We start from the raw sequence: 16,585 nt of genomic DNA, 5'->3' as shown, positions 1-16,585 counted from the left end.
GAATGACTGCTCTCTAAAATGTCCTGTCACTAACAGCTCAGCTCAGCTCTTGTAAATTCAAGGTTGTGGCTTCCTGTATGCAATATATCTCATAGTCAATCTTCCTCTTCTTCTTCTCCCTTCAACTTTCCCTTGCATTATTGTCTTTTCCAGTGAGTTTCGCCTTCTCATGATGTACCCAAAGTATGACAGCTTCAGTTTTGTCATTTTACTTACAGGGAAAGTTCTAGCTTGATTTGTTCTAGGACTCACTTGTCCAGCTTTCTCAGTCCATAGTATTGAGAAAGCTCGACTAAAGCACCCTGTTCCTTATTGTAAGTCGTCCTGAGACATTAGTTGTGGGCAGGGTAGAAAAGTTTTTAATAAATAAATTTTAAATAAATAAATGTACATATCAGTTTTCTTCCTGTCAGCTTTTTCACTCTCCACTCTACACCCATACATAAAGAGCAGGAATACCATAGTATGGATGATCTTGGCCTTGGTCTTGTCAGGACAAAAGAGTGAAAGCTCTGCCATAAATGGCTGCAGAAAGCCTGAAACTGTAAGAAAAGCTTTAGACTTCTTAAGGTTGTATCCTGATCTCATCAGGAAACCATGTTGCAAGTCTTGTTCCTCACATTAGATATGCTAACGGACACTTCTTCCTTTTGTTCTCCCTGGTCTTAATCCGTTCAGCCACATTGTTTCCACTCTCATATGCCACACTCTCATATGCCTACCTGAGCCCCCACCCTCCTTCAAACAGAATCCATTTCTGTAGGCTGAGCTGCCTACATGCTGCATGTATTTCCTTTAGATTTGCATAAACTGTAATGTTCCTTAGATTGTACATTCCCAGCATACCTGCCTTCACTGTTTCTTAACCGTCTCCAGTGAAACATTCTTACAGGTAATTATCTTTTCCAGTTTTTCATTGCTGTCCTTCCAAGTCACATGTAACTTCTTTCACAATTTTAATATCTTCATTGTTGACCTTAAAGTTGTACAATTCTTCTGTAGTAATAATTTTGGTTTTCTTAATATTCAGCTTCAGTCTTGCTTTTGTGCTTTCTTTGAGTCTCATCAAGAGTTGTTTCAATTCACTGCTGCTTTCTTCCAGTAATATGATACTATCTGTATATCTTAAATTATTGATGTTATTTTCTGCCACTTTTCACTCCTTCCTGTGTTCCTAATGCAGCTTTCTATATATGTTCTGCATACAGATTGAATAGGTAGAGAGATAAGATACAGCCTTGTCTGGTGCCTTTATCTATAGGAAACCATTCTGTTTCTCCAGATATTGCCCTAACATTTGCTTCTTGTCAATGGTACAGGTTACAGCATCAAGACAATCAAATGTTGACACACATCTCTTTCTTTCAGAACCATCCATAGCTTCTCGTGATCCACAAATGCAAAGGCTTTGCTGTAGTCTATCCAGCACAAACCAGTCTTCTAAAATTCTTAGGTGTGCTCCAGTAGCCAACCTATATTTGTAATATAATCTTGAGTGCCTCTTTCTTTTGGAATCAGGCATTTCTCACTCCATAAGGGTAATATTCTTATTACTCCATACTCCACAAGGGCAACATCTGGAGGGAGCATCACTTTGCTTCGCATGGGAAGTTAATGCAATGGTCCTATAGTTGCAGCACTCTTTAGATCTCCTTTCCTGGAGACTAGAGCTATATTACTGCCAAGTGCTTTCAGAGCAGCTTTCAGGTCACTTTCTAACATTGCTGGTTCTTCTTCATAGGATTCCTCTTGGAATCAAAGTATATCATCCTTTTATCTCATCTGTATAGTTTCTGCCTTCCGTTTTATCTTTATCTTGATTATTTTATCTATTATCTTCCCCTGTTGGGCTTTCAGCATTTCTAATCTAAGTTTGAATTACCCTTTGATTTCTTGGATCTTCTTGTTGCTCTCTTCTATAACTTTACACTGCCTATTGTAATAATACTTTTTGTCTCTTTGTGATAGTTGATTCTGACCCTATTTCTGTCACCTTTTGTTTTTACTTCTTTCCTGTTTTTAGCAATTGTGAGAGTTTCTCTCCTCATCCATCTAGGCCTTTTCTTTCTTTTTGCTACAGGAATTGTTTTTTGTTTGTTTGTTTGTTTGTTTGCATTCTCCCCTAACAATGTTTCTGGCTTCAGTCCACTGTTCTTCTTGTTCACAGTCAATTGAGTACACTAATACAAATCTGTTCTTTATATTGGCTTTACATTCCTTAGGAATGTTATTTAAGTTGTATCTTGGCACTATGTTTCTGTTAGCAGTCTTTCTCAGCTTGATTCTGATGTTTGTTTGTTTGATTTATATCCATCTTTTTTCTTACAAAGTACTCAAAGCAGTTTATATAATTCCCCTCCTTCTCCTACCTTATCCCCACAACAACAATCCTCTGAGGTAGGTTGGGATGAGAATGTGTGACTGACCCAAAGTCACCCAGTTGGTTCCATGGCAAAGCAGGGACTCAAACCCGGATTGCCCACGTTCCAGTCCTGTACTCTTAACCACTTCAGCACACTGGTTCTCGACATATTTGGTGTTAATTGCCACAATCTGTTCCCAGTCTTGTTTGAGCAGCAAAAATGCAGGTTCTTCATATCTTATTTCCAGTTATGTAATCTATTTGATTTCTAGATTGACTGTCTAGTGATGCCCATTTGTACAGTTGTCCACCCAGATGCCTGAATGTATTTAAAATAAACAGATTGCTGGCTTCACAGAACTCTATAAGTTATTCTCCTGCTTCTCCTATTTTTTTCTGAGAGTAAACCTCTTCCTAACCCTAACCTACATTAACATCATGAGGGAAACTGAAAGTATCAGAGAAGCCAAGAACAAGGCCACCAGGAGGTCAGGCTCTCTCACTAATCTGGTCTCCTAGCAGCATCACTCAAGGCAGAATGCAGAAGATGAGACACCAGGCAAAGATGCATCCACCTTCTAAAGGACTAATGGTCAAATTAGCAGAACTGAATCAATATCTCTAATGGTGATGGGGGTGGAGAAACTCCTGGGCAGCAGTGGTAGCTGAAGGTTGGCACTTGCAGAGAATTTTCCTGAATACAAGTGATGCTCAAGTAGCACTATGTAAAAGAAGGCAATGGTAAACCACTTGTGAATATTTCTGACCTTGAAAACTGTATAATGAGTAATCCAAAATGAAAGAAGAGATAGTGCCAGAAGATGAGACTCCCAGGTCAGAAAGCACCCAATCAATCATTAGCAATGAGGAAAGTACAAATATGGATAGTGCTGTTGCTAATGGCGCTACTAGAGCAAAACCAAAAGGAAGTCTAGTGACTGACATGGACAGAGTAGAAAGGAATGTCTGATGCTGCACAGCATATCCAGTTGGAACATGGAATGTGAGCAAGCATCAATCAAGACAAAGTGAAAGCTGGAAAGCAAGACATGGCATAATTAAACTTTTCAGTACTTGATGTGAGCAAACTGAAGTGGAATAGAATGGGCATTTTCCATCAGAAAAATATGTGCTACTCTGGAAATGACAAACTCAAGTAATGGAATAGCTGTGATACAAAGGCAAGAGGCAACACAGGCTGTTAGAGGCTATAATGCAAAAAGTTTGTTCAACCTGTACACAGAACAGATAAGGAAAGCCCTGGATTCGGATCAGAGGGAGGAGTGAAAATTGGGAGCAGTTTCATCAATAATTTAAAATATGCATATGATACATATTACCAACAAAAAACAGAAATGAATTGAAATCACTCCTGAAGAAAGTGCAAAAGCAGGACTGCAGCTGAATATTAACTAAAATCATGATTACAGAAAAATTACACCATTAAGGTCAACAATGAAGAAACTGAAATTGTTAAAAAAAAATTGAATACCTTGCCTCAATCAAAGATAGAGTGCAGCCAAGAAATCAGAAGAAGTCCATGACTTGGAAAAGCAGCAAAATAAAGAAACTGGCAAAGAACATCAAGTGTAGGGGTGCTTCATTGGAGATTTAAGGCCAAGATCATCCACACTATTGTATTCCCAATCACTATGCATGGTTATAATAGTGAAGATTTGAAGTGAAGAGGGAAATTGTGCTTTCAAAGGGTGGTGCTGTAGGAGACTTTTGCCAACATTCTGGATTGAGTGAAAGACAAACAAGTGGGTCCAAGCTCAAATCAAGTGAGAACTTTCCCTGGGAACAAAAAGGACAAAACTGAGGCTGTTATACGTTGAGCACATTATAGAAAGCAAAAGGAAAAGACAATAATGCTAGGGAAAGCTGAAGGCAGAAGAAGAGAAAAACCAAATATGAAATTCATTGATTGCATAAAACGGCCTTCCCCAACCTGGTGGCCTTCAGAAGCATTTGGACTGTAACTCCCAGAATTTCCATCCAGCAGGGCCATTTACTGGGAATTCGGGGTGTTGTAGTCCAAACATGCCTAGAAGGCATAAGGTTGGGGAAAGCCGGCATAAAGGAAACCATAGCCCTGAGTTTCTAAAAGCTGAACAGGGCAGTCAGTGACTGGACCTTTTGGAGAGTATTCATTCATAAGGCCACCATTAATCAGAGATCACTAATCAGCATATAAAGTAAATACAGAACTTAGAACCTGTTAGGAAAGGGAAGCACCACCCAACCCCTCTTATCTCCCCGTCCCATGGTTATGGGTCTACCCTCTGATAGTTAAATCTTTTGCACCTCATATGAGATGTTATATTGTAGGTACATGGAGTAATCAGTCGACTGGAGCACTTTGCTTTAAGGAAAGGCTACAATATTGGGGGCTTTACATTTCATTTTAAAAGCAAAACAGGAAAGCTTTCAAACTTTTATATTGCACCTTAGGCTAAATGTTTGTTTGTTTATTGTTTTGAATCCCCAGAGAGCTTCTGCTACTGGGCATTTTAGAAATGTAATAAATACATAAATAAATGATAGAAATGTATTTAAAAATTAAGATAGGATGGAGAAAGGGTTTTTTTTTCCCCTCTTGCATTGTAACATAACTTAGTGTCATTCAATGATTGATAAGAGGTTCCAGACAGACAAGATGGATGCCCAGTAGCTTAGATGGCTTTAAAAGAAAATAGATACATTTGGGGGAGGATAGGACTATCAGCGGCTGCTAAATGGAACATCCATGTTCAAACACAGGGGGCCCTAAGTAGATCTTAAGTCATTTTGGAGTTCAGCTCCCAGCATTCCTGGTCATTAGCCTTGATGACAGGTGCTTCTGGGAACTGAACTCCAAAATGTCTGGACATGGTACTTTCTGCCTACCCGTGCAGTGTGCCATGAGATACCAGTTTTAGAATGAAAGAGGCCTATTGCCCTTATTCCCTGCTTGTGGGATTTCTTTAGCATCTAACTGGCCATTGTGAAATAGGGTGCTGGATATGACTGACTACAGGTGTGATCCGGGGCAGCTTTTGTTAATGTCCCTAAGTCTGCAGTCCTTTACACGCTTACCTGGGTCTGAGCCCTGTTGAACAGTGAGAGACTTACTTCTGAAAAACGTATGATTTCACTGAAAGAGTCGCCAAAAGACCGAGCTACAAATCTGGAGCATGATTAAAAGCACATTAGCAGCAGCAGCGTCGCATCCCGCGTCCGTGCAAACGCCGGTGGGAGCCTAGGCGCCTTCTCTTTCTTACGCGCGCGCGCGCTGCTTAGGCGGCTTTCCTTCCCTTTCGTTCCCGTGAAATGTTGGCAGGAAGAGGGTTAAAACCATCGGGCTGGAGCAGTCGTGCCGAAGTGGAGGCGGGGGACAGGATGCACGACGGGGTCCTTTCCTGTGCATGAACCCGCCACTGCCCACACACACGCACGGAAAGGGTGGCTTTTCCCTCTCAGGCCCGAGGTTGGAGTGCGCCTGCCACAGGCGCGCGACCCCCTTTGGATCCTTGCGTCGGGGCTGCATCGGTGAGAGCACCCAAGACGGATGTAGGGTGGAATCCAATATATGGGGCAGGGAAGGGCAGGGAGTTTGCATGAAAACACCCATTTAGGAGCAGATGCCAATGAAGGACAATCCTACCCACCCCGCCGTCGCCTTTTTGCTCCCTACCCCAGATCAGTTTAAAACTGGGAGCTTTTCCCTCTCTTCTGTCCTCCCCTTTGTCTGTTTTTCTTCCTTCCCCTTCGTACCTTCCCTTTCTGCCGCAGAATAGGGCCCAGCCTTGGGCGGGATTTTGAATACGACTTTATTGTCCTTTACTCCATTTCGTCTTACGACTGCAGCTGTGATTTAGAACGTGTAAATGCGCAAAGGCTGCATGGATCAGACTGTCTAATGTTGTATTTGTGAGAGGTTACAGGAATGCGTGATTGCTTCTCTTAAAACCAATAGTGGGTTGTATCCAATGTTCGCAGTAGATCCATTAGAACAGAGCCACTGAAATGGAGGAGACTTAAGTTAGGCTAAGCTTGGATGCACTCGAGAAGGAGCTCCGTGGCAGAGGATCCAAGTTCATCACCTGGATTCCTGGAGAGCCACTGCCTGTCAGTTTGGACAAGGCTGGTCTAAATGGCCCGATTCAGTATCGCATTGCTTTGAATATTCCTCATTTATTGGATAACACATATACTTAACATGCACACAAACACATGCACACCATGTATAACTTAAACTGAGGATTCGTTGTGGCAAGGGTGGATGCTTGTGCAACAGGCCAGACTGCTGCTTCATCTAGTTTAGTGTTACCTATTCTGGATGGCAGCAGTGCTTCAGTTTCTCAGGCAAAGGTCCTGTTCATCATTTCATCTGTTAAAATAGAGAAGCCAGGGGTTACCTGTGGTCACCACAGTGATGATACTACAGAAATAGTTAAAGGATTTTAAGCTCTAGCAGTTGCTAGGCACTGTAAAGAACAGGGTGACATAATTCAGCCCAGAAAGAATGTGGCCTATATTTGATGGGCGAGAGAGGAAGAAATTAACAAATGCTTGATGACTGGAGCAGAAGAAGGAGCTGGTGCAGGTGCTGGTAAAAAGAGGCTGTTGTGGTTCAGAAAGGCTTGGCTGAAAAAGATGTCTTTCAAAATTTTGTAAGAAGAGGGATTTTACTCTGAGAGAGAGGGATGCTATGGCAGACCAGGGATCTGAGGAAAAGAGAAAAGAGCTTGAGGAATATTCAGTCCTTTTAGAATCATAGAATGCTAGAGTTGGAAGGGGCCAAGAGGACCACTGGGTCCAACCCTCTTATCATTCCTGGTCAATTTAGGATTATGAGGTAAGTCTCATTCAGTTCAGAAGAGAATAGTTTGAGTAAACACGCATAACTGATTCAAAGCACCTTCCCTGTTAATTTTCCTCTGCACTGTTCAAGGAATAAACATAATGTCCCTACATGTACCTATGTTCCTGGTGTTTCCAACATGGCAACCCTGGGAACCAGTGTGCCCATGGACATCTCTCATGGCACACGCAAGTCTCCCTGCCTCTCCTGATTTTTATTTTATCTTTAAATATTTTTTTAAATTCATAATTCATCATTTTAAAAAAATATTCTTTTTTTACTGGGAGGCTGGCATGCTACAAAGAGCTGCCTTGGAACAACATATATCTGAGTTCAAAAGACTAGTTTTGTATTTTGGAGCTTAGTTTCCATCTCTGCCTTATATGTAAATTGTTTGGCAAATTACTTTTATCTTAGTCTTACAATTTTCTTAGTACTAGTTCTCTTTATCCTTACTAGCTTAATAATAGTAACTCTCATGGCAAACATTTTGGAGTGTCTGGGACACTAAAAATTACAAATATTCTTATCAACTCAAAAAGCTTGGGTTTGCAGCTCTATGGAAAGAATATGCTATAGTGATAGTGATCTGATGCACTGGATACCCCTTAAATAAGGGATATCAGACACACCCATTCTCTGCTAAGGCTTAAAACTTATATTTCCAAAATCCTGGGATGTACATTCACAGGTACAATACAAGAGTTTGATAGGGAACCAGTCCAACAGACATTTCAGGCATCCTCCTCTCTCTATAGTCTTAGAAAATTACAGCTTAAGAAAACAAAAAATGATTTCACACATTGATTTAAACCATGTATATATTTAACTGCAGGTGTCTAATCTTGATCAAGGGACTTTTAGATACGTGGTCAAGTTACCAATCCTTGAAAGAGCAACTGAGATTCTCAGATCTTTAATTTTGTAGTTCCATGACAATTTAGTTCTCCCTCTCTTTCCTGCTTCATGTGTGCACGCACACACACATGCAGAAAGGGGGAAAAGTCCCGAGTTAGTACAATAAAACTGCATATATATAACCTACAACATTTCCAAGAGGAAAAAATTACAATAAAAAAGAAAAAGTTGTTACATTTGCTTTATAGTTCTGCTCCAAAATAACATGAAAATGTTTTACAAAGGTGTACTGTCAATTGCTTACCTTTTCTGAATAATATCCATGTTAGTCTACTGTAACAATATCAATAAAGGTTCTTGTAGCATCTTCGAGACTTAGCAAACTTATTTTGGCATAAGTTTTATTTACTAGAGCCTAGTCCATGTTTCTAATGAAGTGAGCTATTGTCTGTGAAAGCTTACACCTGACTAAATTTGTAAGATGCCACAAATTTTTTGCTTCTCTTAGCACAGGGGTCAGCAACCTTTAACACTCAGAGCCATTTGGACCCATTTCCCACACAAAAGAAAACACCAGGAGATGCAAAACCCTTTTGACATCTAAAATGAAGATAACACTGCATATATGGTTTTTTTACCTTAATGCTGTGTATATCTTCATTATGATTTAGCTGCAGCTCTTGTTCAGTCACTAAAACCTGTTATTTTTAATCTTACATTATAAACTAGTAGGACTCCTTTCATATATTTTGAATAGAACAGCTTCCTGCAGAGTCAAAGTCAGTGCTAAAGGACTGCATGCATTGAACAGCAAACCCCATAAGTGCGGCAGCAGTAAAAGCAAATGAATCTACCCATGTATCATTAAACGTTTGGTTTTCTTCAGAAACTTTTCTTCGATTTATCCATGGTTGGCCTACGGGGGGGTGTGGGGGGGGAGCTCAGTAAATCTTCCCTGGTCTGCAGATCAGCACCAGAGATACAGGTATGTTTAGTGTCTGATTAGCAGATGCAACAGTCAAGTGCTGTGAATTGTGACAGGTCCCAAGCACAGCTTTTAACATTCAGAGGAAGGAGATTACACTGGGACAAAGAGAATCTTTTCAGCAGGGTTTGAGTAACATGAGAGCATGCAGGAAGCTTTTTCCACTCTTTCCCTGCAATGTCGCAATTTACTTCACCTACTAGCGCAGAGTTCCTGAGTGGATGCCTCATCATCACCTATTGGTATTTTGTAACTGGGAGCCTCTGTCACAGATGGGCGGCTGTGCTGGGGATTTTGGGCAACGGAGCCGCCCCAGAGGGATTCAAGAGCCACATGTGGCTCCAGAGCTGCAGGTTGCTGACCCCTGTCTTAGCACATGTTAAAATGTTGATTGAATCATTCTAGTAACATGTCATGTAATCAATATCCATTCTTTCATGAAAGGGGTTTTTTCTTACAAAGAGTCCATATAGGAATTGAGCAGTATCCTATTCAACACTGCCACTAGCAGTGTTGTGACAGCATGAACAGCCTCTGGCACAATGCCAGAACTATTTGTTGATTCCCCAGTTTTTCTAGGGAAACCTGGCAGACCACTAAATGTTACTGACTTTTGCTAGACGTAGCTCATGCTAGTGCAATGTTATTTGCATTAGCAGTACTATTAAATAAAAATGAAATACTGCCCACCGTAATAAGCAATTTTGGTATCAGAAGACATTGCCCAATGCAATGACGGCTTTTGTGGGTTGCATCTTCATTAGCCATTCTTTGAGCCCATGTGCAGCGCTTTCTGCCCACTTCCCATCAGAGAAAAGAGACTATCTGTACAATCCTGTCTACATATTTACCCAGAGGTAAAGCTCACTGCATTCAACAGGACTTTCCCTCAGGAAGTAACATAGGATTGCAAGCTGTATTGCAGCTGAAAGGCAAAAAAGACTGAACTTCCCCTTCCAACATCCCTGATTATATCATAGTGTTGTGTAAATGTTAAAGTATGTTGATTTAGGAGCCAATCTTGGCAGAACAGTGAAGAATATGTATAATAAATTATGAATTCTTTAACAAAATAAGCAAACCAAAAACTGACCAACTTTGATCCAGGCTGAGCTTTGAGTATATTTGTTGAAATCAGGAGGACAAGTTGGTCATTACTAAAGTTCAGTCAGAGAAAATTAGATTCTAAAGATACAATATGCAGTAGAAGAATGCTAGCATGTTAGAACTTGGTAATAGCTGTGATAAAATTTGATTGATTGATTGATTGATTGATTGACTGTCCATGATTCTTTTAACAAATACCTGAAACAGTATTACAACTTGGTGTTTGTATGCTGGGTTGTGCATGTGATAGGGTGAAGGGAAGACATCAAGAGAATGTATTCTTCAACTTAATTGAGCCACATTATTGATCAATGCTGCTGCTTCACTAGCAAAAGCAAATGTAAGCATATTAAGGAACAGCAGCATAACTGGAAACTAGTTGTGCTTCTGGGAGAGGACGTGGCAATGGAACCCACAGAAGGGGCCTCTGCTGGAACCTTGTCCCATTCCAGAAGCACTAATAGGGGCTAGTTTTTGGGGTTGCACTAGCCCCGGTTGCAATAGGGTTTATTTCTGCTAGTACAATGCCTTTTGAGCCTTAAGACTGCCAACATTGGATACTACTCATTATTTCCTTTTCACCTCAAAGTTCAGCTTTGACAGCAATTCATTGCCTGTTCTTCCTTTTTCCTTCCTCCCTTCCTTCCATTTTTGGTCTGTAGGTGATGAAAGCAAAGAAAGCACTGCCAGTCCTGTGCCTTCAGAGAAGTTGCTGAGACAAGGCTAAGAAGGAAACAAAAGAACCACAAAATCCAAGTAGTTAACTCAGGACCAGTGGTCACAGGTTCAGCCTGTGGGGGAAACCTTGAGATCGGTCGCGCTCTGTGTACTGGAGGCAGAGTGAGGGAGAAACCTCCTTAACCACTGCAAACCAGGCCAGGGTTTGTCAAAGCGGGTGCATACGTTTTGCACAAGAACCTTCTGAAGACCAGCAGCCATGGGGGAGAAGTCCCACACATGCCCCTACTGTGGGAAGGGCTTCCGACGCAACTCTCATCTCACCCGACACCTTGCAACCCACTCAGGACTCCAGCGCCCCTTGGGGGGGAAGCGCCTCGGGCAGCAGGTCCCAGAGGAAGACCGCCCGTACAGCTGCAACTACTGCGGGAAGACGTTTGCCCGCAGTGCTCACCTGGCACGGCACCAGGAGACCCACTCGGGGGAGCGGCCCTACAAGTGCACCTACTGTGGGAAGGCCTTTGGGCGCAACTCGCACCTGACCCGGCATCACAGCACGCACACCGGCGAGCGCCCCTATGAGTGTGGGGTGTGTGGCAAAGCCTTCACCCGCAGCGCCCACGTCACCCGCCACCAGGGCACGCACACCGGGGAGCGGCCATTCCGGTGCACGCACTGTGGCAAGCGCTTCACCCGCAGCGCACACCTGCAGCGCCACCAGGGCATCCACAGTGGAGACAAGCCCTTCTCCTGCCGTGACTGTGGGAAGGGCTTCACTCGTAACGCCCACCTGGAGCGCCACCGTGCCACACATTCAGGCGAGAAGCCCTTCAAATGTGCCAGTTGTGGAAAGGGGTTTGGGGCTGCCTCCCACCTCGTAAGACACCAGAGAACCCATAAGGTTTAACTGGCTAGGACTGCTCCTCTGTCCTTCCAGACTGGGATCAGCATTGGCCAGTACAGAGTGCTTGGACACAGTTACATCTTTAGAAGGATGGCTATTTTTTTCACTTCTTTCCTCCATTCTTAATCGAATGTGACATACTCAGCAGTGTTTATACATGGCCTGAAGAGAAAATGAAATAATGTGAAATTCTGCCACTCAGTTCAGCTCTGCAGGTCTAGTGAAGACCATTTTAGATGCTGGAACTGCAACTATTTCTTTTTTTCCAAATGGGAAGAGAGGTATCAAATTTGCCTGACACCATCTGCTTTCATGTGTTTCTTCAGTATCTCAGATGCGGGCAGCTTTTAAATTCTGGCTTTGGTATCCAGAAAAATGGCACGCTTATCAAAAATAAATAACTCATGGGGAAATGCATGGAAGACTCTGTGAGAGGTGTTTGAAGTCCGCTTCTTTCACCTCCATTATTAGTGGGGACCATGTTGTAAATTTGCCAGACTGCAGAAGCAAAAGGATCTGTCTGGGCTGATTCACTAGGAATGAATTTCAGATAACTCTTCCCTCCACTTTCAGTTCTGAGTTCCTTTGGCCAAGTGAATCTTGGTTATATAGTATTTGACATCTTCCTGTAGGGCCCAGGAAGAATAGTGAAAGAACATAGGAGCACTGCGCCTGCCTTGTGAACACTTCAGTATCCCATCACAGGAAAAGGCTGCCTTCTTGTTTCTGAAACTGACTCCTGTAACTTGTCCTCTAGCCCATCCAGTATCTGTGGCTTGCTTTACAGTCACCCTGCTACAAGTGTGGCCGCCAACAAAAAGCTGGAGAGAGAGAAGTACTCCACTGTTCCAGCCAGCCATGCCCTCTTCTGAGAGACTGTTCTGCCCTGGTTTTTTGCATCTTTCTCATTAGGCACTTGGCATCCCAAAGCCACTGAGTATGTGCTGTGGTCATTGGGCTTTTTAGGGCATAGAGGGGTTGTCCCCCTTAGCTTTTTATTCCTGAGTAATGTTTCTGCTTTGGAAAATCTTGGGATTCCCCAAGCATAATGGCATCTTCCTCTTATTTCTCAGTAGTCCCAATTCAGCTCTGCGGCTGTTATAACTCGGCACCGGAGTTTGCTATCAGCAGAGGTAGGGATAGTCAGCCTACAACTTTACCAAAGGTTTTAGATTGCAGCTCTCACAATCCCCAACCACTGGCTATGCTGGCTGAGGATTGTGGGTGTTGCAGACCCCAACATCTGGCAGGCACCAGGTTTACTGCTCTTAATCTAAATGATCTCTTATTCTCAACAGCTGTGTGACATATCAACCTATTTGCAGGTGGGCAACTGGAAGGCAGTCTAGGCCCTGGGGTACACATAAGCTACCTGTATGCAGTTTTGTGTCTCCCAAACACTTTACCTCTTCAATGAATCCCAACTTCTTTCCTTTCACAAAACTAGTATCCTATATTTACATGCTTCCCAGCATAATGCCAGTGTGGTCTAGAAAAAAAAAAAGTTAGACCTAAAGTTAGTGTTTTTATTATTTTTAGGAATCTAAAGTTAGGCCTCTTACATATTTTTGAATAAGGTGGAGGGAGTTAGTCACTGGCTGCAACACAGAACAGCACATTTTCTTCTGCAAGAGAAATTTATGAGGACAGTGGGAGACTCTTTACTATAAACTGTCAGAGCTGTAATTTGGAGATCCTGCTGTGTGAAGCATGCCAGAAGCAGCGACAGTGCACAGAAACTTAGCTGGAGTCCCTGAAACACTCAGACCTGTGCCCCATGGAAGTACTGTCTCTTGCTCCCTCCAAACGATTTATCCCAGCAGCTCATTGCTTGTGGCTCTAACTAATCTGATTTGCTTCCAGTTTTGTGGCTGTTTAAGGCTGTGGCCATTCTTGATCCTTCAGAGGCACCGACCACATGAGGGCGCGATCGTGTTCTTAGATCAAGGCCCCATGCAGTGCAGATGCCACAGCATGGCATTTGGCCTTGGCAGCAGCTGTGGGCACACTTTAATATGTTGTCAGTATTGTTTTTCATTTCGCGTCTTTGAACTCAGAGAAATGAAACTACACAGAAAGACTACAACAGTAGAACTAAGATTTCATGGAAGGTTTGAATTTCAAAAGAAAGAACAAAAGAAATGGAAACTTGTTAGGTGGGAAAAATGTTTGCCAAGGACTAACTGCAAGTTGCAGAACTAACCCTCCCCTCCGTTGGTACAGTAAGAGGAAAAGTATAACAATTTTGCCAGTTTGCTAAACAACAGGTTTATTGTTTTCTTTTTTCTTTTCCCTTTATTTTTTGTTAAGCCTAAGTGGGAGCAGCCTGGAAGATACAGCCAGCCATTCTTCTCTCTGTGTTTTTTCTGAACGCTTTCTAGTTACAGAATGGAGGAACTGGTTCTTATATATCAGAGGTCCATCTTGGTGTAGCACAACAAAATTCAGAGAGCAGTTGAAAGTGCCACCAAGAACAATGGGTCAAGAATGCAGCTGCTTTCATGCTTTTGTATAACCTCAACATACTGTCTTTCTCTACATGTGTGTACACTGTTTTTTGCCAGCAATGAGAGCATGGCAATAAGAATCCTTCTGCTTCCTATGAATTTTAAACAGCCCTAAGCTTTTGTTCATAGAATTGCTAGAATGGTGTAGAAAAACTGAAGCTGTGAATCCTGACTCCCATTTGTACAGTATTCTGTGTAGTAAAGACTTGTGATAGTTGGCTTTTTTTGTATAGCATTCCCAAGACCCAGCAAATGTTGGAACCCTATTTGGGATTTTGATTCTTATACTAAATGGCCACTGCAGCCTTTTAATTGCCATGGGGTCAGCTTCACTAGCCTGATGCCCAGATGTGTTAGGACCACAACTCCCATCATTCCCAGCTAGTTTCAGTCCCAACACATCTGGAGGCTTTAAACTGGAAAAGGCTGCCTCCCAGGTCAGGTTTTGCCTTTGTGGGTAGGGAAAACCCTTGTAAAGTTGGTACCACCTTTGTGTGTGAGATTTGGGCTGATGACCATTCTTCCCTTTGGTGGCTGTTTGGTGTTCCTTCCCATAAGGCTGAAGTTGAATCCTCATGATTAGAAGGAGGGGCAAACGTCCGGTATGTATGCCTTGGAGCAGGAGGCAGAGTTTCTGGTCTGCTCCCTCCAACATCCATCATAAGACTTCATTTCTATTAGAGAGTGCTGATTTTTCTTACCTGCTCTACCCTAGGCTGCTGTAGCAATGTCTCTTGCTCTCTATCAAGGAGCTTCCAGACAGTGGAAAGAAGGTATTTTTTAGGAAGATGTGGTCAGGCCTTCAGTCTGAACATCAAGGCTTCAGTCTGAACTGCTTTTCTGCTAAACCCCTCTCCCTGAAACCAGCCAGAGAGCCCCCTCCCCTAGCAAAAAAGTTAGAGGTGAGCATGTGAACCCTCTGAAACGGCAGTAGCTGACTTCAGCAGGAAGGTATTCCATGTCAAGTCAGCGCTAGCCCACCAAAGTGAAAAAGAGTAGTTTCTGCAAAAGCATTGGCAGTTCAGAGAGTGCAGAAGAGGAATACTGCACTGCTGTTGGTAAGCTTATCTGAAAATGTGCAGAGCATAAGAGGGCCACACTTGCCCTTCAGAAGCAAAAAGGGGCCACAGTTCTGACATAGTCTTGGAGAGTGGAAGATGGTGATGGCACAAAAGGCTCTCTGAACAGAGAAGCAGCCTGTCTGGGCCCTGATTGTGATCCTGCAATTCTGTACGCAGACATTCAAGGCTCAGAGAGTGGAGAACTGGTGAGTTTTCCTTCATGCTGACCTCAATTGTCTGATTGCAGAAGGACTGAGAGGGGAGGAATATTGCTGGTTTCATGCAAGTAGGGATGGGGAGCCTATGGCCCTCCCAACATTGGACTGTAGCTCCCATCAGCCCCATTCAGCATAACTAATGGTAGGGGGTGATGGAATTCATGATCCAACAACATGGAACATGGAGGGCCACATGTTTCCTATTTCTGGTCTAAAGAAAAAGGACATCCTGTGCTTGATTGGTCATTTTGTTAGGTATTTTGCATGCACATATAGTGTGTCTGTTTCATACATGTACAGTAGCATAACTGCTAAAATATTTTTGAGGAAACACTAGGTGGTCTCATTCCCAATGTTAGGAGTGTAATTCAAGGAAAAGGATGCAAAAGGCCAGTAGATGAATAGAGATAAGATCGCCTAGAAGACCAGAGAAATCTCCAGAGTGGGGTGTTATCTCCTCTTCCCCGCGACTTTTATTTCTGATTTGTCCAACTGAAATATTGGAAATGTTGAGGATCAATGAAAAAGAACCCATCCTGTATTTTTTTTTCCCTTTTGGAATAAGTGAAATGCGTTTAAGAGGAGGTTTTGCTCAAAATGTGTAATTTGATTTTTTTTAATGTAAGACAATCAACAGTACTAGAGAATGGTAATTCCTGTGTATACTTCAAACATAAAACATTGATGTCATAGGTGTATTTTTGCTATGAAGGTGCTGCCATCTTTATGAGAAAAGCATCAAAGCCTTCCATGGCTTGTGGATTGTTGATTGCCATCTGCAAGCTTTTGATCTAGCTTGGAGACAGTCATTACACGCAAGTATTCTGCATCCATTGCCCTTCTTACCTGACACAGACACCCGCTACAAAGCTAAAGGCTCAATCCAATGCACGTTTAGAGAGAAAAAGGACTCCAGCTTCTTGCATGCTTGGGAGTCGTAGACTTTTCCCCCTGTCTAAATATGCATAGGATTGCACTTAAAGGCGTTTTCAGTTTTGAGGTGATCGCCCTCAACGCTTACTTGGGAGCGCACTCCAGAAAGTAGTGGATCTGTTGGGT

At 42.6% G+C, this 16,585-nt stretch overlaps 1 protein-coding gene across 1 annotated transcript in view; it reads left to right on the top strand.

Moving 5' to 3' along the window:
* The first annotated feature begins 5,777 nt into the window (after positions 1–5,777).
* ZNF132 (zinc finger protein 132) overlaps positions 5,778–16,585 on the top strand; it is a 28,499-nt gene continuing 17,691 nt past the window's right edge. The window contains exons 1-2 of the mRNA XM_044444672.1: positions 5,778–5,893; positions 10,821–11,737. Of these exons, the coding sequence (XP_044300607.1) occupies positions 11,096–11,737 (642 nt within the window). The 5' untranslated portion in view covers positions 5,778–5,893; positions 10,821–11,095. The remainder of the gene's footprint in view (positions 5,894–10,820; positions 11,738–16,585) is intronic.

Source organism: Varanus komodoensis, unplaced genomic scaffold (assembly GCF_004798865.1).
Source record: "Varanus komodoensis strain SLA01 unplaced genomic scaffold, ASM479886v1 scaffold45, whole genome shotgun sequence".
In the NCBI taxonomy this organism is placed as follows: domain Eukaryota; kingdom Metazoa; phylum Chordata; class Lepidosauria; order Squamata; family Varanidae; genus Varanus; species Varanus komodoensis.
This window is presented reverse-complemented; position numbering and strand designations above follow the sequence as displayed.